General features: G+C 42.9%; 1 protein-coding gene across 1 annotated transcript in view; it reads left to right on the top strand.

The window, feature by feature from the left end:
- The window catches only part of neurl1aa (neuralized E3 ubiquitin protein ligase 1Aa), a gene marked incomplete at both ends in the record, with an annotated part of 121,565 nt that overhangs the window by 80,614 nt on the left and 17,545 nt on the right, over nt 1-23,406 (top strand). Inside the window, 3 exons of the mRNA XM_080722197.1 lie at nt 2,874-3,127; nt 3,708-4,000; nt 6,105-6,304. Coding sequence (XP_080578323.1) covers nt 2,874-3,127; nt 3,708-4,000; nt 6,105-6,304 — 747 coding nt within the window. The remainder of the gene's footprint in view (nt 1-2,873; nt 3,128-3,707; nt 4,001-6,104; nt 6,305-23,406) is intronic.

Genomic DNA, 23,406 nt, shown 5'->3' with positions numbered 1-23,406 from the left:
TGCACTGTCAACTGGCTGCAGATGCAGGCCTACTTTTCAAGCAGGCTGGTTAATTAGTTTTTAACTTAATTATTAATGCCACAACCAATAATAATTACCGCAATTGCCGGACTATTAAGCCGTGGCTTTTTTCACATGTTTTGAACCCTGCTGCTTATACAACGGTGCGGCTTATATCAAGATTTTTACAGCTAACGGCCAGTTACTTAGTTTTACAATGGTCTTTAACAAGGATTTATACATAGATTTTTACAGCTAAAGGCCGCCAGGTGCGCTCTAGCGGGAAGCAGGAAGGACACCTGCGGCTTATAGTCAGGTGCAGCTTATATATGTAAACATTAGTTTTTTGTTCTAAATTTAGCTGGTACGGCTTATATTCAGGTGCGGCTTATAGTCCAGCAATTACGGTATAATAGTGTTGGTATAGTTTACAGTTTACAGTTTAGGCATTTAGCAGACGCTTTTAATCCAAAGCGACTTACAATAAGCAGATACAAAAAACATCACAAGATAATATAAGAGCAGCAAAAACACTAGTATATCTTAACTGTTGCTGGAGTAGCGGGAACGCCGCCTCCCGCAATGTTGCGGCCCTCGGCTTGGTACCCTAGACATAATTCGGCCCTTGGGGAAAACTGATTGGGGAACCCTGCACTACAGTGTCACTCAAAAGTATAGCAAAAATAGACGATCTACAAGTGGGGGTTGGACTGGTGAGCCTTGGTGTTGGGTTCGACTCCGGCTCCGGGCGAGGTGCACTGTTCTGGTCGTTACACTGGTGTCAGAAGTGGGATCCATTTGGAACAGGTTCTTTTTTTCCCCCCTCGGTTTTCTAAAAAGTTACAGTTTTGGGTCTTACCAGTTTTGGTGTTCCAGCGGACAGCAACGATAAGCATCCTGTGCCCTGTAGGAGTCAGAGAGGCTGTCTGACTGTGTGGTGCAGGGGTTTTCAAAGTGGGTGACGGGGCACCCTGGGGTGCCGTGACGGCAGTCCAGGGGTGCCGCGAGGTAATTTGATAATATTTGGAATTTATTTGGACACAAAAAATATTTTGTATCATTTTAAACTTCAAGTACAAAGTTATTTTCAGTCAGTTCTAACCAAAATGGCTATTATCTTAACGTTTTCCTCGCAACATAATCACTAAAATGTCGTCACTGTCGGGCAGAAACCTCGTATCTCCATGTTTCAAATGTGTACGTCTTTTGGTAAAGCAAAGCCCTGCTTCGTCATACAAGACTAGTGAAAACAGCCGATCTACAAGCACACAACGCCTCACGATGCGAGGTTTTGTGTGCTTGTATCTGCTGTTTTCACTAGTTTAGTACATTTTATAAAACAAACGATTTTGGACATACAAGGTTTCCACCCGACAACGACGATATGCAATAAATATAAGGTGCTGGGGGTGAAAATTAGAATGGAGGGGTGCCTCGGATTTAAAAAAAATGTTCATGGGGTGCCCTGGGAAAAAATGTTTGGGAACCCCTGGTGTAGTGGTGGAGTAATGGGTGTGTGGTGGGTGACTGCTACGCTGCCTAGCAGTGTGAATGGGGTTCATCATGTCTTGGCAGATATAAATGGACCTCTACTACAGGGAGGATAGTGTCCTCTCCGGTACAAATACAGGCTATAGCCAGAGGGAGTGACACAGAACACACACACAGGCAGGCACACACACACACACACACACACACACACACACACACACACACACACACACACACACACACACACACACACACACACACACACGCACGCACTACCACCACAGACCATTACACATACTTTTGCTTTAATATATTTTATCATTTATAATTGTGTTCTCCCTAATTGGAAACACTGGCACATTTTGTTCATATTTGGAAATGAGCTGACTCCGCATTGGAACAGATATCAGAGCAAGTGACCATATATATGTGTGTGTGTGTGTGTGTGTTTGTGTGTGTGTGTGTGTGTGTGTGTGTGTGTGTGTGTGTGTGTGTGTGTGTGGTCTCTAATTAATTTCCCCATGTTGAAAATGAGCTCTGTGACACGTCTGCTAGCGTATGGAGTAATTTTAACACCACATACATGTAGAGACAGTTGGTTAAACACAGTTAAATTACTGTAGTCCTTTGGAAGAAAAATATTTGCCTTGCCGTCTGACTCGCTTGCAGATTCAATTGTGATTCAATTCAAGGATACTGATGATTAATGATGAATGAATGTATTTGTAGGATAGCGCGACAAACCCCTCACGTTGCGAGGCGTTGTGAGCATGTAGATCTGTTATTTTCACAATAGAACCGTGTTATACAAAATGTAGTCTCGCGTGGCCAGTCTGGGGCACGGAAATAGATACGATGAATGCGAGATAGAGCGGATGTGTAGCAATAACATGTCCTACTGGAAGCGTTATGTCTCCTTTCAATATTTTTGGGGGCGTTATTTTGTCTTTGTCTGGTGTTGTTGGTGTTACTTCCATGATGTTTTCAAATGTTTTCTTAAACTATACACCCATAACAAGAATATGTCGCTCGAATGACTCTGTCTGTGCGAGTGTGTTTCTGTTATGTTTCCAATTGGACTACATTTCAGTGCATCATTGGCTACTTCTGATACTCGCCGTTCAGGAGCTGCCGTTCCAGACTCTATATAGCATTCGGAGATTGTGGAATAGTTGTCTGGCTACGCGAGACTATACAAAATGTAATGCTTCAACTCTTATAGTGCTAGTTAAAATATGATTATTGTGGGGGCCTGAAAAGGTTGAGAACCACTGGCCTATACTACAGCAACCACACTTTTAATAACCATTCTCTCTCTCTCTCTCTCTCTCTCTCTCTCTCTCTCTCTCTCTCTCTCTCTCTCTCTCTCTCTCTCCCTGCAGACAGTGCGATGGTGCCTCCAGACTGCCTGCGTCCTCGCTCCTTCACCACGGTGCGTCCCTCGTCGCTGCGGCGCGAGGCCGACGATGCCCGCCTCTCCGTCAGCCTGTGCGACCTCAACCTCCAGCAGGAGGAGCGACTGCTAGGCTCCGCCCACGGCCACGCCCACGACCACAGACACACCCTCCACCTGGCCTCGGCCGTGGCCGCCTCGTCCTCCTCCTGTCCCATCCCCCAGAACTCACTCAACACCCAGGTTAGTTTAATATCCCATGCAGGGGGGGGGGGGGGGGGCTTAATTATTTTATACTTTAACTATTGAAAAATAGCAGATATAGAAGCTGCAAGCTCATATTATAGATCTAATATATAGATCTGCTATTTTTGAAAAGTCATGAAAATGTGTGCAAATCTTTGAATATATTATGTATTTTTTAAGCGAACATTTGTAACTAAAATTTTGCTTCTGGGGGGGTCCCTGGAACTAAATATTTTGAGACGGGAAACATAGGTTTTTCAAAAAACCTTAGAAGGATTTCAAATATTCAAAGACTCACAAATTTTCAAACAATAGCAAATCTACAAGTTCGCAGTGCGGCACTCGGTGCCACCCTGTAAGCTTGTATATCTGCTATTTTTCAATAGTTAAAGAACAAAATAACGCGTAATCATGCGTTCCCAGTCTAAATGGGTTAACCCCCCTCCCCCTATGAAGAACATTCATGGGGGGCCCACAGGGAATCATTGTACCCAGGGCCCAGAATTTGGTGCTATGCCCCTTATCGACAGTATGAAGTCATTGACGTTTTCGGTATACTTCTCTGTGGTTTTCCCAGCAGTCCACGCTGCTTCCCGCCGCCATGGAGAACGACCTCCACTTCCACCAGCTGCGCGGTGCCCACATCAAGACGCTGGACGAGCAGACGGTGGCGCGCTCGGAGCACGCCCGCGAGGAGCGCACGCTGGTGTTCACCGACCGGCCGCTGCGCACCGGCGAGACCGTCTTCATCAAGGTCACCAAGTCCAGCCCGGCGCGCCAGGGCTCGCTGTCCTACGGCGTGACGTCGTGCGACCCGGCCGTGCTGAGGCCCAGCGACCTGCCCTACAACCCTGAGGCCCTGGTGGACAGGTAGGGAGCTCTTGTTATCCATTTGAAATGTACGAAGGTCGCAGTTTACCATGAGAAACGCCACAGCTTGTCCGCGTCTGTTTAGACGTGTATATGGTCTATGGGCAAACCCATAGACATAACAAATTTTCATCATGATGTCATCATGCTCTGATGTCTCTGTGATGTCAGGGGAAGCACTCTACCAGAATGTGTTTGCCCCTCTGACATCACGCTCTGGCTTCACTGTGATTTCACACTAACAGAATCCCTTTTATGCCCATATATGCAGTTCCCTGATGTCATCAATATTAATGATGCCCTGTTAGAGAGATCCCTGTGATGCCAGGGGGAACAAATCCTTTGTATGCCCATATATGGAGATATGGAGATCCCTGTTATGCCAGGGGAACAAATCCCTTTTATGCCCATATATGGAGATCCCTGATGTCCACATCCCTGATGTCCACAAACCTGATGCCCACATCACTGTGGCGCGACCTCACCCTTTAGGGCGAGGTCGCTTGTCGCCTTGAGGTGTCTTACTAGTTTATCGGTTCTGATTCCAATTCAGTTTTAGTGATTCTGGGTTTTATCGATTCCCTATGTCGGTTCCATAAAGGGGAAAAAAATAAAGGTTTTGTGAAAACATCTTTTGATTCTTTTAACCCGTTGTAATTGTGACCGTAGGTCGCATTTACTACCAAAACCTCCACCGTCTGTCTGTCTGTCTCTCCGTACGTCCGTCACACGTCACACTTTTGCCCTGCTCATATCTCCACAACCGTTGCCCCCATCCATGCCAAATTTTGCACACACACTCCTTACCTGCCAAAATACAACCTCCAAGGACCCCCGGAGCTCCAGGGACCCCCAGGTCCCTGAGGGACCCCCAGGTGTAAAAAATGACCAAATGTGCAAAAATGACCAAATGACCACCCCAACGGGGCTGCTCACGGGGAATTCCTGGGGACCACCCACTCCTGGTGCTCCAGAACGGATGCAAAAGTGGTGGCGCCCCAAGTGGAGGACCCCCTCCACTGCAGCTCACATAAAATGCCGTAACTCGGGCTAGGAGCGTCCGGGAGAGCCGGGGCCGGTACCTATTCGTCCGCCAAGGCAACGCGGAGACCCCACCCCTCATTTCTCACATGGCCCTCTTCTAGCGCCACCTTCAGGCCGATTTTTAAAACACATTTTTGGACACTGCTCCTACAGTTTTTGCCCTAAAATCACGCAAATCGCTACACAGTATGTCTACACTCATCCCATCAACATGAATCTGTCCCATATAGCGCCACCTTCAGGCCGATTTTTAAAAACACATTTTTAAATTCCTACAGATTTTGCCCTAAAATCACGAAAATCACTACACAGCATGTCTACACTCATGTCATCAACATGGATCAGAAAGATTTTGGAAAAACAAATTTTTGCCCTATTTGTGGAGATAAGCGACCTACGGTCGCTTATCTCCCGATTAGGGAGTCTTACTGGTGTATTCTAGTTCTAAATCAGTTGTTCTCACTCTTTCAACACTTTTCAAAACACTTCAAAAATAGCAGATGTACAAGCTGCACGCTTCATGCTATTTTTGAACACCCAACGCTAAAATCTGAAATAACACTGATGCTTTCCTGGTTTTAATGGATTGAAGGAGCACTTCACCCATTGGCCAACCATACATGATTAAGAGGTGGTTAAATGATTAGGATTTCAATCAATCCCCGATTTGATTCCTTCATTCGTATGGGTGTACCCGGTAATGCATGCACATAGCACATGCAAAAAAGCTGTCCATCTGTAACCAGGTGTGTTTAATTCAATAAAACCATTGTTGGAAAATGGAAATAAGGCATTTAATTTCTTTCTATGTGTACTGTGCATGAATGGATATGCTATTCATTATCTGGGTTAGGCAGGCAGTGGACCTAAAGCAGAAAAAAACATTAAAAACTATATAATGCAATTGTTTTTACTAATATCTATTGTGAGTAATATCGATATCAAGGTATTCAACAATGTTATCGAAAATCAAAGGTTTTCCTAATATCGCCCAGCCTTATTTTGATTCGGTTGCTAACTGGAACCTAATTTTGGATATCCTAACCCGTGTTGTGTCCAGGAAGGAGTTCTGGGCGGTGTGCCGCGTCCCCACGCCCCTCCAGAGCGCCGACATCCTGGGCTTCCTGGTGAACCAGGAGGGGGAGGTCATCCTCAGCCACAACGCCGCCAACGTGGGCATGCAGGTGTGCGTGGACAACTCCCGTCCTCTCTGGATGTTCTTCGGCCTGCACGGCGCCGTCACGCAGCTGAGGATCCTGGGTAAGTACACTAGTGTGCGCACAAGCTGCCAGAACAGGGACGTGCAGAGAATGTTAGAGAGGCAGGGGCTGAAATGTCTAAAAGGGCCTTTTGGTGACAACTCCTAATGCCAAAATGTTCATTTTCGGGAAAATGAGCTCAAGTGGAGTTAGGAGGTTTTGACCGAAGGGCTTTTTACTACTTTTCATTGGTTCAATGTTATTTTAACCAACACACAGACGTAAAGGGTGTTCAATAGCACATTTTTATGAAAAAAAGAGAGGGCCAATCGGGTGGAGTTAGCTGGTTTGGCAGAAAGTCAATATTATTTTAACCAAAACAGTGACGCTGTATGCACCACCACGCAAAGCCGTTGTCTTTGACCAAACTGTCAAACTGGCTTTGTCTGTACGTACAGTACTACTGTATGTCCGTCCGGCAAAGCTGGGCATTGGCCAAACTTTGTGGGACGTTAAAAGGCACCGCTCGCTTCACACTGGTTTGCGTGACGTTATAGGCGAACACGTTCAAAATCTTTGTAAATGTTCAACTCCTTTGAAATAGCACAAAATAGCAGATCTGAAAGCTCACAAACCGTCGCATTGTGACACTTTGTGTTTATAGATCGGCTATTATACATGTTTGTCTATGTGACAAAGCATATCCTCTCTGTTGGGGTGGAAACCTCATATTATGTACAAAACTGTTACTTTTTAGGATCCACATTTAAAAGTATCAAAAGTGGCAGATCTACAAGCTCAAAACACGTCTTTTCGCGCCACGTTTCGAGCTTGCAGATCTGCTGCTTTTGTGTGACGCTGCAGTATATGATGAGTAGGGGCGTTAATTTACAAAAAAACACAAAAAGTTAAAAATATGAAATATGGAGATAAAGGTTTTTTAAGCGACAGTAACGGTATGGGACTTACCGTAAGTGGTACTTAACACGTTAGTAAAGTAAGTGTCAAGTTCTCATATCAGAGTCCTCAGAGTTACAATAGGTGGTCCTCCAAATCTTTGTGTGGTAAAAACATTTATCTTATTTTTTTATAGTAACCACTTGAACCAAAGTGTCCTTATTCTGAGAACTTTAGCCAAAAATAGCTGATCTACAAGCTCACAACGCCTCGCGCTGCGAGGCGTTGTGAGCTTGTAGATCGGCTTTGGTATAGAGGGGAAAAAGAGACGGCTAATTAAAGAGTGAAAGGTCAAGTTTATTAAGTATTGACGGTTCAAGTGGTTAAATACCTGAAAACACAAGTTGACATGAATCCAAAATACACTGATGATCGTGCTGTCAAAAGACGAAACTATATGGAATCTATGAAAAGGTTGCGGGGGTCCTGCTTCATCTCTCTCTCAACTAAGGGGTCCTTGGCCCGAAAACGTTGAAGACCCCTGGTTTAGATTACATAATTCAATGTACGAATTCTTTCACTCGGGCAGTGAAATAATCCTCCTTCCAGCCCATATGGGGATCAATCGCGGGTCAGCAACCTTCCGATTAGGATATTGATTAACTCCTGGCAGTGTAGGGCTGTTGAGTGAAAGCCCACGCAGTTCGGCAGCGAAAGCACCGACTGCATCTCTCTCTCTCTGGACGGCTTAACCCATTTAGGCCTAGAATTATTGAATGCTTTAACCAGTGAAAAATAGCAGATATACAAGCTCACAGCGCGGCACCGAGTGCCGCGCTGTGAGCTTGTAGATCTGCTATTTTTGAAAAAAGTCGTGAAAATGTGTGCAAATCTTTGAATATTATGTATTTTCAAAGCGAACGTTTGTAACTCAAATTTTGCTTCTGGGTGGTCCCCGGAACTAAATATTTTGAGATGGGGGTCCGTGGCCAAATAAATATCATTTTGGGGGTCCTTCAAATGAAAAGGTTTGAGAACCACTGACACAGTAGTCTCTCAAGAACAGACTAACTGAGCTCCAGTTAAGTGAAAAGACCTTTTCTTTGACGATGGCTGGCGATATTGCTGACATAGAAACATAGGTTTTTCAAAAAACCCTAGAAGGATTCAAAAGACACTTATAGAATCGGGTCAAAATTCTAATTTTCACGATTTTTCAAAAATAGCAGATATACAAGCTCACAAGCGAGCTTGTATATCTGCTATTTTTCAATAGTTTAAGCATAAAATAATGATACACAATTTAGTGTACCCGTTCTGGACGGCTTAATTTCCTTGGCTCTCGGGGGCTGGCTGAGAGATCTATTTGTGTTAAGTGTTGAGTTTTCTGACACTCAATACTAAGAATATGGCGGTCCCAACGACAGATAAAGTCACTCTCCACTAATGGAGATTAAGGCCGGGGTCGCGGCCGGAGACAGTCGATAAAAGACAAAGTCAAGTGTTGTGGGGAACACTTTCTGCGCTATACTTGTTTGTCGCCGCGCTTAACCACTTAACCACCCCTCTGGTCTTTAGAATCAACTTTCAAGATGTTTAAAGGGGAAGACCACCCATTTTCAATATTGAACTATGTCATTAATATACCTTAGAGGAGTTGTGTGGAAATAGAAAAAAAGTTCCCCCCCTTCTGTGTTGCCTAGAATTGGAGGATTGATTTTGGGGTTTGTATTGTAAAGTACAACTTGATGACATCACACCATTGTACTTTACAATACAAACCCCAAAATCAATCCTCCAGTTCTAGGCAACACAGAAGGGGGGGGGGGATTTTTTCTATTTCCACACAACTCCTCTAAGTTATATTAATGACATAGTTCAATATTGAAAATGGGTGGTCTTCACCTTTAATGTCACAAGGCGGCATACACTGTGAAACACATAGGTGAAACACATAGCTCCATAACACACAGAAATAAAACCAGCACATAAATAGCAATATTAACTTATCTAAATTAGGTTAAAATCAGCTAAATAAATAGCAGATCTACAAGCTTGTAGATCTGCTATTTTTCTTTTATCGTGAACATTTGTGCCAGTCTTTGAATGTTTTTGAACGGATTCTATAAATGTCTTCTATCTAAATCCTTCTAAGTTTTTTGAAAAACACATGTTTCTACGTCATTGGTTCTCAAACTTTTTCATGTCAAGGACCCCTAGAATTAAATGCATTTGGCCGCCGACCCCCGTCTGAAAATATTAAGTCAGGGACGGCCCAGAAACAAATATCTGAGTTACAGAAGTTTGCTTTGAAAAATACACATTCAAAGATGTGCACACATTTTCAAGATCTTTCAAAAATAGCAGATCTACGAGCTCACAGCGCGGCACTCGGTGCCGCGCTGTGAGCTTGTATATCTGCTATTTTTGAATAGCATGTTGCCCTCTTGTAATGCCACACAGCGCTGAGGTCGTCGCCGTCAGTGCAAAAAAAGATAATGGAAAAGGGGAGATCATCATGGCACTGCAACAAGACTTGGGCCAGGCATTTTTACATACCTCGGGCTCAGCGAAAGGTGGCCGAGCCCTTTAGGATTTTCTTTTGTAATGCATACCTAGGAATCTTTTCATTTAGTTTTAGAATAACTATATCCATAGTCATCAGTCCCTTCAGTTTCTGCCTTCACTCGGCGTTTGCATAATTAGATTGCAGTGTATGAAAGAGGGTTGACATGCCGAAAAGGTGGACATAAAATGTATCAGCATCTTAAAGCTGTCTAATGTTTAAACACACTTAACCCTAGTAGTTTATCATATCTCTGCTGTCGGGCCGAAACCTCCTAACTCCAAAATGTTCATTTTCGGTAAAATGAGCTCAAGTGGAGTTAGGAGGTTTTGACCGAAGGGCTTTTTACTACTTGTCATTGGTTCAATATTATTGTAACCAGCACTCAGATGTAAAGGGTGTTCAATAGCCCTGATTTATACCAAAAAATCAAAAACCTCAAAAATGGAGTTAAGAGGTTTTGGCCATACAGTGACAATATCTTTTTTAACCCTTTTAGTGCCTATCCCGAACTAGTTCGGGATATTCGGGATCAAAGATTGCTATTTTACTTACCCCGAGCTGCTTGGAGCAACGTGGGTGGTCCCGGCTCGCCCAGCGCTCACCAACGAGAGACGCTAGATGCTCCGACGATTTATTCCATTGAAAATGGTTTAAAATAAAGTTTAGACCCCCCCCAATGTTCACCAAATGTTCATTGTAGGCGGCGCGACGTATTCCAGGGTGCCTATCCCGAACTAGTCCGGGATATTTAATAAAATGAATTATTTTATCGGAGGCCTCAACGAAGCCCCGGTCTAGACGTCCATCCTTGGCCGGGACTTAGACTCGGCCATCCACGGGCCGTATTCGCGCTAACGGCCGAATCGCGTCGCCCACTCCAATAATAAATCACATCTTTAGACAGGATTTTCTCCGGATTGTGTCCCCAGACCCAACAAGAAAGTTTTTTGCGGCTGAAATAGCTTTAGATCGGGCTTCTCAATGGGTTAGCATTTTGGCTACGTGTCAGCTAGCTTCCTCCTCTGGACACCCATAGGATTGACCGGAGTGAAAACACAGGCCAGTTGGGAGAGGGTCGACGAAAGCTATAAAGAAGGTCAATGGAGAAATTTCTGGCACTCTAGCACCCCTTGTGGCCGGATGGCACTGTATGAGTTAATAATGAAAAAAAGAATGTTTTATTTTTTTATTCTTCAATTTTTGACGATTTGGGAATCTGATCGCCTATAATGACAACATGGCCAATATACTGTATAATAGAGCATCGCAGCGGAAGTGGTTTACTGGGGTCACGTAAAAATCGGCCATTCATTTTCCCCATAGACTTTTACAAAAATATTATGTTAAGCCTCGAACGAAGCCATCCAGGATTGCAGTGAATCATGACCATACAACCTTTGATCCTATGTGAAAACATATTTTAATATTACATTATTTGATATACTACATTTAATAAATACCCTTTGTTTAGCGATTTTCATAGAAACAAAGGTCTCATGTTCATGATTCACTGCCATCCTGGATGGCTTTGTTCGAGGCTTAACATAATTGTTATAAATATTTTTGTAAAAGTCTATGGGGAAAATGAATGGGCGATTTTTAAGTGACCCCATTAAACCACTTCCGCTGCGATGCTCTATAGCAGTGGTTCTCAACCTGTGGGTCGGGACCCCCAGAGGGGTCCCCAAATTATTATCTGGTCAAGCATTGGTCAAATTGTCAAATATTAGAGGCTGAAATTGTGCTATTTTCACACAATTCCAAGTGCTTGTGCGGGGGTCCCCAGTTAAAATGTGATTATCTTGGGGGTCCCCAGTTAAAATATGATTATTTTGGGTGTCACGGCTTGAAAAGGTTGAGAACCACTGCTCTATAGGGACGCAACATTGCAGCTGAACCACACACACATCAAAAGTCTTAGACATCTCCAATGTGACATCATTGTTTGTGTGTGGGGGACAGGTTGCTTCTATATATATATCTTCTGCTTTTCTTTCAATGACGTCAGAGGAAAGGGATGGAGAGGGGGGGGGGGTGTCTAGCCAAGGGAAGGAAGAAGAGGTTAAAAGAGTTATAAGGTAACAACAGCCTAAAGGGAAGACTTGGACAGATAGCAGCAGTCAGGGGCGTCGCACCAAATTCCGGGCCCTGGATACAAGGATTCACTCGCATTTTGTGCTTTATAGCTATTGAAAAATAGCAGATATACAAGCTCACAGCGCGGCACAGAGTGCCGCGCTGCGAGCTTGTAGATCTGCTATTTTTTTTTTTTTTAATCTTGAAAAAAGTCTTTGAATATTTCAGTTTTTTTTTTAAACCCTATGTTTCTATGTCAGTGGTGTCAGAAAGTGTCTTAAAAAGACAGAAAAGTGGCCGCACACATCGTAACTAAAGTGCCAAAGTTGGACACAGGGATTAATTAAACCAACGTTTCGGCAGTACAGCTGCCTTCTTCAGGGTATCAATGTCTATGTCAGTGGTGCTCAAACCTTTTTTTGTGAAGGACCTCCAAAATGATATGTATTTGTCCACGGACCCCCACCTCAAAATATGTAGTTCCAGGGACCCCCCAGAAGCAAAAATTCGAGTTACAAATGTTCGCTTAAAAGAATACACATTCAAAGAGTTGCACACATTTTCATGACTTTTCAGAAATAGCAGATGTACAAGCTCGCAGCGCGGCACTCGGTGCCGCACTGTGAGCTTGTATATCTGCTATTTTTCAATAGCAGAAGTATAAAATAATTAAGGCCCCCTCCATCTTGGGCCCTAGTAACTCAGTCCCACTCCCCCCCCCCCCCCCCCACCCTTTGTGACGCCCTGGCCGCAGTAGACGGATAGACGGAGAGTGAGTGAGTCATTGATTCGGTCAGTTTAAGGCATTAAGCCTCACTCTGATAAGAGCTTTACCTACGCCAACATACACACCATAATCCCCTCGCTGTCGCTGCTTATTTAGAGTGAGTGACTCATTGGCAGTGGTGTAAAAAGTACTCAAATGTTTTACTTAAGCAAAAGTATCAATACCGCAATGTAGAAATATACTCTGTTAGGGTGCCCTCACACCAAAATACCTATAGTGGAACCGGCCAATGCATTTCAATGAGAATGGAGTGTTTTTTTGCAGAAATCCTCTACTGGCAAAAAACATAAGTAAAAGTCCAGTAATCAAAATGTACTTGAGTAAAAGTACAAAAAACATATTGGTATCAAAATGTACTTTACGTACAAAACTAGAAAGTAGAAAGTACTCAGTAAGCAGAATGTCCCATTTAACGAGTTCTCAAATGTATACAAATATTTGAAAATAGCAGATCTACAAGCTCACAATGCGTTGTATCGCGACGCATTGTGAGCTTGTAGATCGGCTATTTTCAAATGGCCGAAGTGTAGGCTATATAGGAATGGAGTGTATAATGTACGCTTTGTAATGATAATACAGATCTAGAAAGTAACTATAGTAACTAAGTAATTGTAGTGGAGTAAAAATTACAATATTTGCCTCTGATATGTAGTGGAGTAGTAGGAAGTAAAAGTATTGGAAATTGAAAATACTCCAGTAAATTAGAGTATTTAATATTTTTTGAGGTATACATTCACAATTTTGAGGTGAATGTATACCTCAAAATTGTATAAGCACAGTACCTGAGTAAATGTACTTAGTTACTTTACACCAGTGCTCATTGGAATAGACTACGTGACAACCAGGAATAGTGTACCACCGGAGAGATAGTCGACAGCCGGAATGCATAGACGGCACCTGGGGAAAAATATATATTTTTTTTTATATGGTTTCTGTAGGAGGACAGACATGACACAAACATTCTTAACGTTTTCCAATGCTGTAAAAATGAGTAGAATAAATATTACATTTCAACATTCTCTCCAGGATGCGCTGCAGGGAAAATAAACATTTAATCATGAATGCTCATTATGCATTTGTACCCTACTTAGGCATTTTGATAGTAGGCTAATATAGCTAATATAGACACTTACGGCATGTGTTGCCTTCATTATAAGGCTTATATAAGGCTTTTAATTTTTTTGCAGCTCCAGACAGATTTGTTTTTAGTTTTTTTTTGGTCCAATATGGATGTTTCCAACATTTTGGGTTGCCGACCCCTGGTATTGGGTGTGAATGTTGTCATCCATTAGACCACATTAAACTGTCAATACAAATATGCCAGCCGTGACAGGCCATGTCATGTTAATGGCATAACAAGCTTCAATTATAGTTATTATAGCCTTGATGTATGGATAGGTGCATGTCGAGGGTTTCTGTAAGGGATAACGACTGGATCCACGGTCGTTCTCGAGAAATAAAAATCCCGACAGCCTGATAACTGTAGGCTGTAGGGATCGTATTTCTCGAGAACGACCAAGGAGTCAGACGTTATCCCGCTTATTACCCGGCTACTCAGTACAATGTATACGTTGACTCAAAACTAGAAGCAAAACAAAGTATTTCCTTGTTTACAGACTGCTGAAAGTGTTCCCCAAGTGTTGCGCTGGGCGTCCCCCCCAGCGCAACACGGTCGCCTTGGAAACAGAACAGTGGTTCTCAACCTGTGGGTCGGGACCCCCAATGGGGTCCCCAAATTATTTTGAGGGGTCCCCAGATGATTAGCTTAATGTGCAACATTGTTTTTTCACTCTCAACAGTAAACAGACCAACACAACGTTTAAGTGTATAGAGGGTATCTGCACTTTTATAGTGTCAATTTAAGGACTTTTTAATGCCTCTAAAATGACAAAGTAAACATTGGCCAAATTGTCAAATATTAGAGGCAGAAATTGTGAAAATAGACGATCTAGATGCCGATCTACTTGCTCACAACGCTACATGCTCACGTTGCGAGGCGTTGTGAGCATGTAGATCTGCTATTTTCACAACAGAACCGTGATATACAAAATGTCTCAACTCTTAGTGCTCGTCAGGGTGGGGGGGGGGGGGGGGGGGGGGGGAGTCCCCAGTTAAACTATGAATACTTTGGGGGTCGCGGCCTGAAAAGGTTGAGAACTGCTGTTGTAGAAAGTGAAACAGAAACCAAAAACAGGAGCCAGAACTAAAGAACACAACACAACACAACACAACACAACACAACACAACACAACACATGGTGCATGGATGGTAGAATAGAGAGAGAGAGAGAACAGTCAGGTCTGTGAGACTGGCCAGGTGTTCCCAGTCGAACGAACCCACCAGGGACCTGCAAGACAGCACACAGTAACAAAGGGAGACACACACACACAAGCGCGCCCACGCACGCACATACGCACACGAAAGGCCCTGTTATAGCAGAAGGGCCCGTCACATTTGTGAATATAGCAGAACTATGTTTCAATATCCCCTTCCTTTTCAGTTGTGAGTTAGACTATTGTTATGTGCTTACAGTATGTCGCTGTCACTGTTGGGTTTGAAAACCTTGTACTGTATGTCCAAAACGGTTACTTTTCACAAAATTAAAACATAAATAGGCCTAATAATAATACTAACCAGTAAGACTCCCTAATCGGGAGATAAGTGACCGTCAGGTCACATACACAAACTTTAGAAGGCAATGGTTGCCAATCAGGAGGGAATATGGGAAATGGGACAGATCCATGTTGATGACATGACTTTAGAGATGCTGTGTGCCGCTTTGCGTGATTTTAGGCTAAAATCATTAGGAGCAGTGTCCAAAATTTTGTTTTGCAAGAATTGGCCTCATGGTGGCACTAGAAGAGGGGTATGTGAGAAATGAGGGAGGTTGTGGTTTGGCGGCCAAGGAGTGTGTGTGCAAAGTTTGGCATGGATAGGGGCAACGGTGGCGGAGATATGAGTAATAATGTGTGTTTCGATGGATCCAGTGGGTAGCTATTTATATTAGTGTGTCTGACTTTCTTCCATCGTTCCATCTTTCTTTCCAGATATACTTTTCTTTGCCGCGCTAAACCTCCCACAGTTTTGGAGGCAAGCACTTGGGCCATATGTCAAATCGACCGGCTTCATTGGGACTTGTGTGCTTGCATTTTGCTAAGATAGATTCAGATATGTTATACAGTTTAATTTATATAAATGTATTAGTGAATTAATTTTCTCCATTGTCCAAAAACGTACACATTTGAAACTTGGAGATAAGAGGTTGCCATATGCTAGCACGATGTCAGGTCTTGTCGTATACAAGTGCTGTTGTTGTTGTCAGAGCCGCGCTGCAAAGTTTTTGCCGCTATCTCACTGAGCAATCACTTGCCTAAGAGCACTAGCGTTGAAATGGCTTTGCCTCGGGGCGCAACAGTGACAAACGCACACAAAAGCACACAGCGGCGTCACAAGGGGGGGAAAAGTGGGACTGAGTTACTAGGGCCCAAGGTGGAGGGGCCTTAACTATTTCATACTTTAGCTATTGAAACATAGCAGATATACAAGCTCACAGCGCGGCACCGAGTGCCGCGCTGCAAGCTTGTAGATCTGCTATTTTTTTTAAGTCGTGAAAATGTGTGCAAATATTTGAATATATGTATTTTTTTAAGCGAACATTTATAACTCAAATGTTGCTGCTGGAGGGTCCCCGGAACTAAATATTTTGAGATGGGGGTCCGTGGCCAAATACACATACATTTTGGGGGTCCTTGACATGAAAAGGTTTGAGCACCATGCACTGACATAGAAACAAAGTTTTTTTTTTCTTCAAAAAAGAAGGATTTGAAATATTTCACAAATAGACTTTCACAAATGTTCACGATTAGCGCGGCACTCGGTGCCATGGTGTGAGCTTGTATATCTGCTATTTTTCAATAGTTGAAGCACAAAATAACGCCTAATAATGCGTTCCCGGTCTAAATGGGTTAAACCCCCTCCTCCCATGAAGAACATTCATGGGGGGCCCGCAGTGAATCCTTGTACCCAGGGCCCAGAATTTGGTGCCACACCCCTGAAAGCACTTCTCTACCTGTCGTGTGTGGCAGCCCGGCTCAAAGCGAGCGTTTAGTTGAAACCAGAGAGGCCCCGCCGGCAGCTGTGCCAAAACAAGAGACATCACCTCTATCTATACTCAGATCTAGGAATTCCCGCCCAATGCGGTTGCTGACAGAGCGTGAATCATCTTTAACCCATTTTAGGCCTAGAATTATTGAATGCTTTAACCAGTGAAAAATAGCAGATATACAAGCTCACAGCGCGGCACCGAGTGCCGCGCTGCGAGCTTGTAGATCTGCTATTTTTGAAAAAGTCGTAAAAATGTGTGCAAATCTTTGAATATAATGTATTTTCAAAGCGAACGTTTGTAACTCAAATTTAGCTTCTGGGTGGTCCCTGGAACTAAATATGTTGAATGGGGGTCCGTGGCCAAATTCATGTCATTTTGGGGGTCCTTCACATGAAAAGGTTTGAGAACCACTGACATAGTAGTCTCTCAAGAACAGACTAACTGAGCTCCAGTTGAGTGAAAAGGACCTTTTCTTTGACGATGGCTGGCCAGATTGCTGACATAGAAACATTGGTTTTTCAAAAAATCTTAGAAGGATTCAAAAGACACTTATAGAATCAGGTCAAAATTCAAATTTTCAAGATTTTTCAAAAATAGCAGATCTACAAGCTCGCAGCACGGCACTCGGTGCCGCGCTGTGAGCTTGTATATCTGCTATTTTTCAATATAGTTAAAGCATAAAATAATGATACACAATCATGTATACCCGTTCTAAATGGGTTAAGGTTTCCAACTGTTTCGAATTAGGAGAGTGTCTCTTATCTGGCGGTTGCGGGAACCGTTGATGTATTACTGTGTGTTTGTGTGCGCGGACCAAAAGAACATCATTTTACAGTTTTCTGTTTTCTTCACCTGAATTCGAACCCAGTGCGTGTGTGTGTGTGTGTGTGTGTGTGTGTGTGTGTGTGTGTGTGTGTGTGTGTGTGTGTGTGTGTGTGTGTGTGTGTGTGTGTGTGTGTGTGTGCGTGTGTGCGCGCGCGCGCGTCCGTGCATGTGTGCATGTGTGCATTTGCAGACTTTTGAATTTCAACTTTCCTGAGTTTTTCCCCTTAATTAACGCCCTACTAGATCATACTACAGCGTCACACAAAAGCATCAAAAGTAGCAGATCCACAAGCTCGAGATGCTGTGCGAAGCGAAGCGTTTTGAGCTTGTAGATCTGCTACTTTTGCTGTTTTTCAATTAGAATCCTGAAAACTAACAGTTTTGGACATATGAGTTTCCACTGGACAGAGACGATATGCATTATACATGTAGGCCATGGAATTGTACTTCTTCTTTTTCTCTTTATCTGTGGCTCTCCTTTACCTGGGGACCCCCTGAAAACCCCCCCAATGGTCCCTGTGGGGTTGAGAACTAGCAGTATACAGGCAAAAGGACGTAATTGCTCAATGCATTCTGGGTAGCACTCTGAAACTCTGTCAGTATCTGTACTATTGACCATATATATCCGCGCGGCAAGGAAAGAAAGAAAGAGCAGCAGCAGCGCACTCTTAGCTTCTATGCCAAACCAACATTTACTTCTTTCATTAAAACAGATGGCGTTGGTCTTCACAAGGGTTTGACGGTGCAAATATGACGGCGAGGTTAACAAGTACTATATATGACGCAAGAACACAAAGATTGCCGCTGTGTGATTGTATAATGTCCAATAGGCCGTTATTCAAGAGATTTTCTTATTCCGATTCCAAAAATAAACAAGCTGTATGGCTCAATCTGAAATAAAAAGCAACATGTACTGAACGTCATCTAATCCTACTATTCCATCCTCGGCTCTTCATGCCAAAAATATCATTTAAAAAACGGTTTCTATAACGTTAAATGGGACGGCTTCCGCTGTGGGATTTTGCCATTTTCAAATAAGTGCCTTGGCATGCCTATGATGCCTTGAATTATTTTCTTTTTTTAAGGACAGTTGTAGGCTGACAGGAAATGGGGAGAGAGATTGGGGAGTGACGCGCAGAAAAGGCTGTGGGGATCGGGACTCGAACCCAACGTCAGGCTACACTGAGCCTAAGTGCGAAGGAATTGACGGAATTCAAGGCATGGCCTGGACCGCTGGGTGCAGCGGCACAGCTAGGCCATGCCTTGAATTCCGTCAATTCCTTTGTTCGTTTTGATTATAGCAAAAACGGGGCCCAAAAATAGAGCGGCGTCTGTACATGGGAGTAAGGGTGTTTCATAGAGCAGCGGGTCGGGACGCCCCAAATTATTTTGTGGGGTCCCCAGATGATTGGCTTTATGTGCAACATTGTTTTCTCACTCAACAGTAAACAAACCAACATAATGTTTAAGTGTATTCACCATATTCCTGGCCCCGCCCCCGGCTTCCTGTTCATATCCTGAAAGAAAATAAAAACATCATTTGGTTTCCTGTGTCCTTGCATTAAAGTGTCAGTAGAGGCGCTCTGGGCTCTGGGCTTTGAATGAACCGGTGTTGCCATGTCTGCTTATAATAAGCAATTTTGTTGTTGTTTATTGGGCTTACATTCTAATATTTTTTAAACCAGTGATTCCCAAATCTTTTCATATCAAGGACCCCAGATTAACATATTTGTCCACAGTCGCAGACTCCCATCTGAAAATATGTGGTGCCAGGGACCTCCACACAGATTTGTGTTGTTAAAATGTTTCAAAAATATTCAAATTATTTTAGTTTTTTTCCTCAATATTTTCTAAAAATCTAATATACAAGCTCACAATGTGTCGCAATGTGACACATTGTGAGCTTGCTGCTCTGCTATTTCAAATGTAAATGTAAAGTAGTAAAACTGAACCTAGTTAATTCTATTGGGCTTATTATTCATAGACCTGGCCGCTTGTTTCTTTGGCAATATCTGGCAACAGACATTTCCCTGTCACTTCCTTACTTGGGATCTCTTGTTCTTAGACTTGGGAGGAAGTGAAAAGATGTTTTTGAAGCAGCACACAGAGAAAAACTCTCTAGTGCCCTCTGCAAAAGAAAATGGCAGCCTCCATAGAGAGGGCCAGGAATATGGTGTATAGAGCATACCGGGGGCCGTATGCGGCCCTTTGGTTCACTCTGACCGGCCCTTGTAGGGTTGATGGCAAAGTACAACATAAACACATTTTCTAATTGTACCTCATGCATGGACTAAAGCTGCATTTCTTTTATTCACGTACATATGGATGCAATGCGTACATCAGCACGTGTGCGACTGTGCGTGATCATTGGATGTCGTCTCAATAACAAGCACACGTCAAGACGACCTCCCTACGCGTACTCATCAAAAATGGCTAAAGTGGCTAAAAAAAGAAAAGTCGATGCCGAATGCCAGGTTTTCAACAAGAATTAGCCTGCTAAGTATTTATTTACTGAAGTCAGAGGTAAAGTCGTGTGTTTAGTTTTCGAGGAGCACATCTTGCGGGGACCACACTGCCTTTTGGCCCGGCCCTCCACAATATGTTCTGTTCATGTGGCCCCATGGAAAAAACAATTGCCCACCCCTGGTATAGAGGGTATATGCTCATTTCTAAAGTGACAATTTGAGGTCTTTTTAATAGCTCTAAAATGACAAATTAAACATTGTTAAAATTGTCAAATACTAGAGGCAGAACTATGTTTTCGCAAATTCAACATAAAAAAGGTGGAACCAGGGCGGGACAAGGCAGATAGAGCCTGCTGGTTGGTCAGTCAGGGACCAACCAGAAGGCTAACAAAGGGTGAATTGGGTATGGCAGCTGCCATACCAAATAAACCAATAAAATGTACTTCTTAAAGGACAACTTTGTTTTTTTACAACAAGGGTTCATATTTTAGATTGTAATAAGAGAAAATAAAAGATTAGTGTTAAAATATTTTCATTTACTGCTTTCTATTGTTTTAGCGATTTTAGTATTTGGATTTCAGAGGGTGGGGGCATGCGTACAAGTGGCTAAATATGTCTTTTTAGACACAATAATCTGGCAATTTCTTTATTACTATTTACACCAGCCCCCATAGGTCACATCTGCATATGAAAGATTGTGGTGCATCTTGGGAATGGGCTTATTGTGTCTCAAAAGACATATTTAGCCACTTGCATGCATGCCCCCAACCTGGGGGCATGCATGCAAATCAAAATTTAAAATCACTAAAACAATAGCAAGAAGTAAATGAAAACATTTTAACACTCATCTTTTCTTTTCTCTCATGACTATCTAAAATATGAACCCTTGTTAGAAAAAAAACAAAGTTGTCCTTTAAAATAAATTCATCATGCCTGTTGCTAAGGTATGGCAACATGACCGGTGTCTTGCATGCGCGCCTTCGCGCGCATGCAAGACACCGGTCATGTTGCCATACCTTAGCTTTTGCTGAACTGACGCCACTGGAAATAGGACACCCCATGTATTATAGATCCCATTAAAATGTCAGCATGTTCACGCTCCAGTGAGCCGTCTAGCTCGCCGCCCACACGCTGCAGCTCTCGTCCCATGCCTCCGCAAAACCGCCTCTTCTCTCGGACAGTTCGGCCCCCGATCCGTACTTCTAAAAAAATTAGATATCTAACGCGTCGCGGATGAGCTTGTAGATCGTCTATTTCCGGCACGCGGCGTCGCATTTACACTTTTCCTAACCCGATTAATTTTATTATGTTTTGTTTCTGTGTTTTCCACATTTGTGTTCGTATAACCCTCTGCATGATCTGACATTTTGAAGTCCCCGTTTCTCCGTATGCTTTTCGCTCCAGGCGTGCGCACGCACACACACACGCACGCACGCACGCACGCACGCACGCACGCACACACACACACCCACACACCCTCAAGCACCTCAAAGCATACAATGACAGTATACTGTATATTAGAACTATATTCTCATGTTATTGTGTATTGTTGACGCTACAAAGAATGTTACTATTATGAATTTGTATATAAAAATATTTACAAATATGGAAACATGCGCACGCACGCACGCACGCACACACACACACACACACACACACACTCACATACACACACACACACACACACACACACACACACAATGTGTGCGTACAACACAAGACACATCAGGGAACATCAGTTGACTGCCTCAGCGGAGGTATAAAGGGCATCACATCGTCTCTGTCCGTCGGGTGGAAACCTCATTATGTTCAAAAAGGATTCAAATTCAACTCATAAGATCTATCTCGGATGCAAATATTGTACTTTTACTCCACTACAATTATTTGAAAACTTTAGTTATTAGTTACTTTGCAGATATAAATGATTATATTATAAAACATACATTAATGCACTTTAGCCCTATTTTATACTTAGGCTATTTGAAAATTGCCGATCTACAAGTTCACAACGTGTTGCATAGCAACGCGTTGTGAGCTTGTAGATCTGCTATTTTCAAACATTTTGTACTTTTACTTTTGGTACTTTAAGTACATTTGATGCCAATACTTTTGTACTTTTACTCAAGTACATTTTTCATTCTGGACCTTTACTTGTAACAGAGTATTTCTACTTTGCAGTATTGGTACTTTTACTCAAGTAAAATATGTGAGTACTTTTTCCACCACTGCACCGTAGTATGATCAAGTGGGGTGTTGATTAATTACTAATACATTTGATAAATTACTAATAAAAAACACTAAAAAGTTTATGATTATGGTAGTTTAAGATTATGGAGATAAGAGGTTTCTGCCCGACACCGACGATATGCTAGCCCTTGCTTGGTATTATGCTGCGCTGCATAATATCTGCCAAGGAGCCTGCTCTCTATGTGGGGGCTACTGTCTGTAGCCCCGCACCACACATCCTTTCTCTCTATGTGGGGGCTACTGTAGCCCCGCACATGTTGTCTTATGCTAGCAGGATGCTGACAGTGTCAGTGGGCGTTCACCGCTCCACGCTGGGACCAATGGAAAACGGAAGGCACCCAAGTGCTGCTCAGAGTGACAGGATCCTTGCCATCGTGCTTGTATCCGTCTGTTTCACTTACCCGCTAAACTGCCATATAATACACCTCAACCTCACAAACTGCAGTCTGCGCTGGCCTGCTAAACATACTGTACACAGACACGCGCGTGCATATACACACACACACACACGCACTTTACAGTATTAACATACTATGGACATACTGTGTCAGTCTCATGTGGTCTAAGGATGTCAGACATCTACTGTATGATGTCAGTCATCTCCACATCTCCAAATTGTGTACATTTACTCCACTACATTTGTTTGAAAACTGTAATTACTGGTTACTTTGTAGATTTGGATTATTATCACAAAACATACATTACCCACTTCAGCCCTATATACAGTACATTTCAGCCATTTGAAAATAGCCGATCTACAAGCTCACAATGTGTCGCGATGTGACGCATTGTGAGTTTGTAGATCTGCTATTTTCAAATAACTTTTTTATACACTTGAAACTCAAGTATATTTTGAATTCAGGACTTTTATGTATAACAATAGTTTTGCAGTACTTCTATACTTTTACATTGAGCAAAGAAATTGAGTAGTTTTTCCACCACTGCAGGTACTTCACCCTCAAGGACCCCCAGAATTACATCTATTTGGCCGCAGACCCCCATCTCAAAATATGTTGTTCCAGGGACCACACAGAAGCAAATGTTTGAGTTACAAATGTTTGCTTTTTAAAAAGATATATTCAAAGATTTTTCAAAAATAGCAGATCTACAAGCTCGCAGCGCGGCACTCGGTGCCGCGCTGTGAGCTTGTATATCTGCTATTTTTCAATAGCTAAAGCATAACATAATTCTT

Source organism: Nannobrachium achirus (assembly GCF_963921795.1).
Source record: "Nannobrachium achirus genome assembly, chromosome: 3".
Lineage (NCBI taxonomy): Eukaryota > Metazoa > Chordata > Actinopteri > Myctophiformes > Myctophidae > Nannobrachium > Nannobrachium achirus.
Note: the sequence above shows the minus strand (reverse complement) of the source record. Positions and strands in the feature narration are given on the sequence as shown.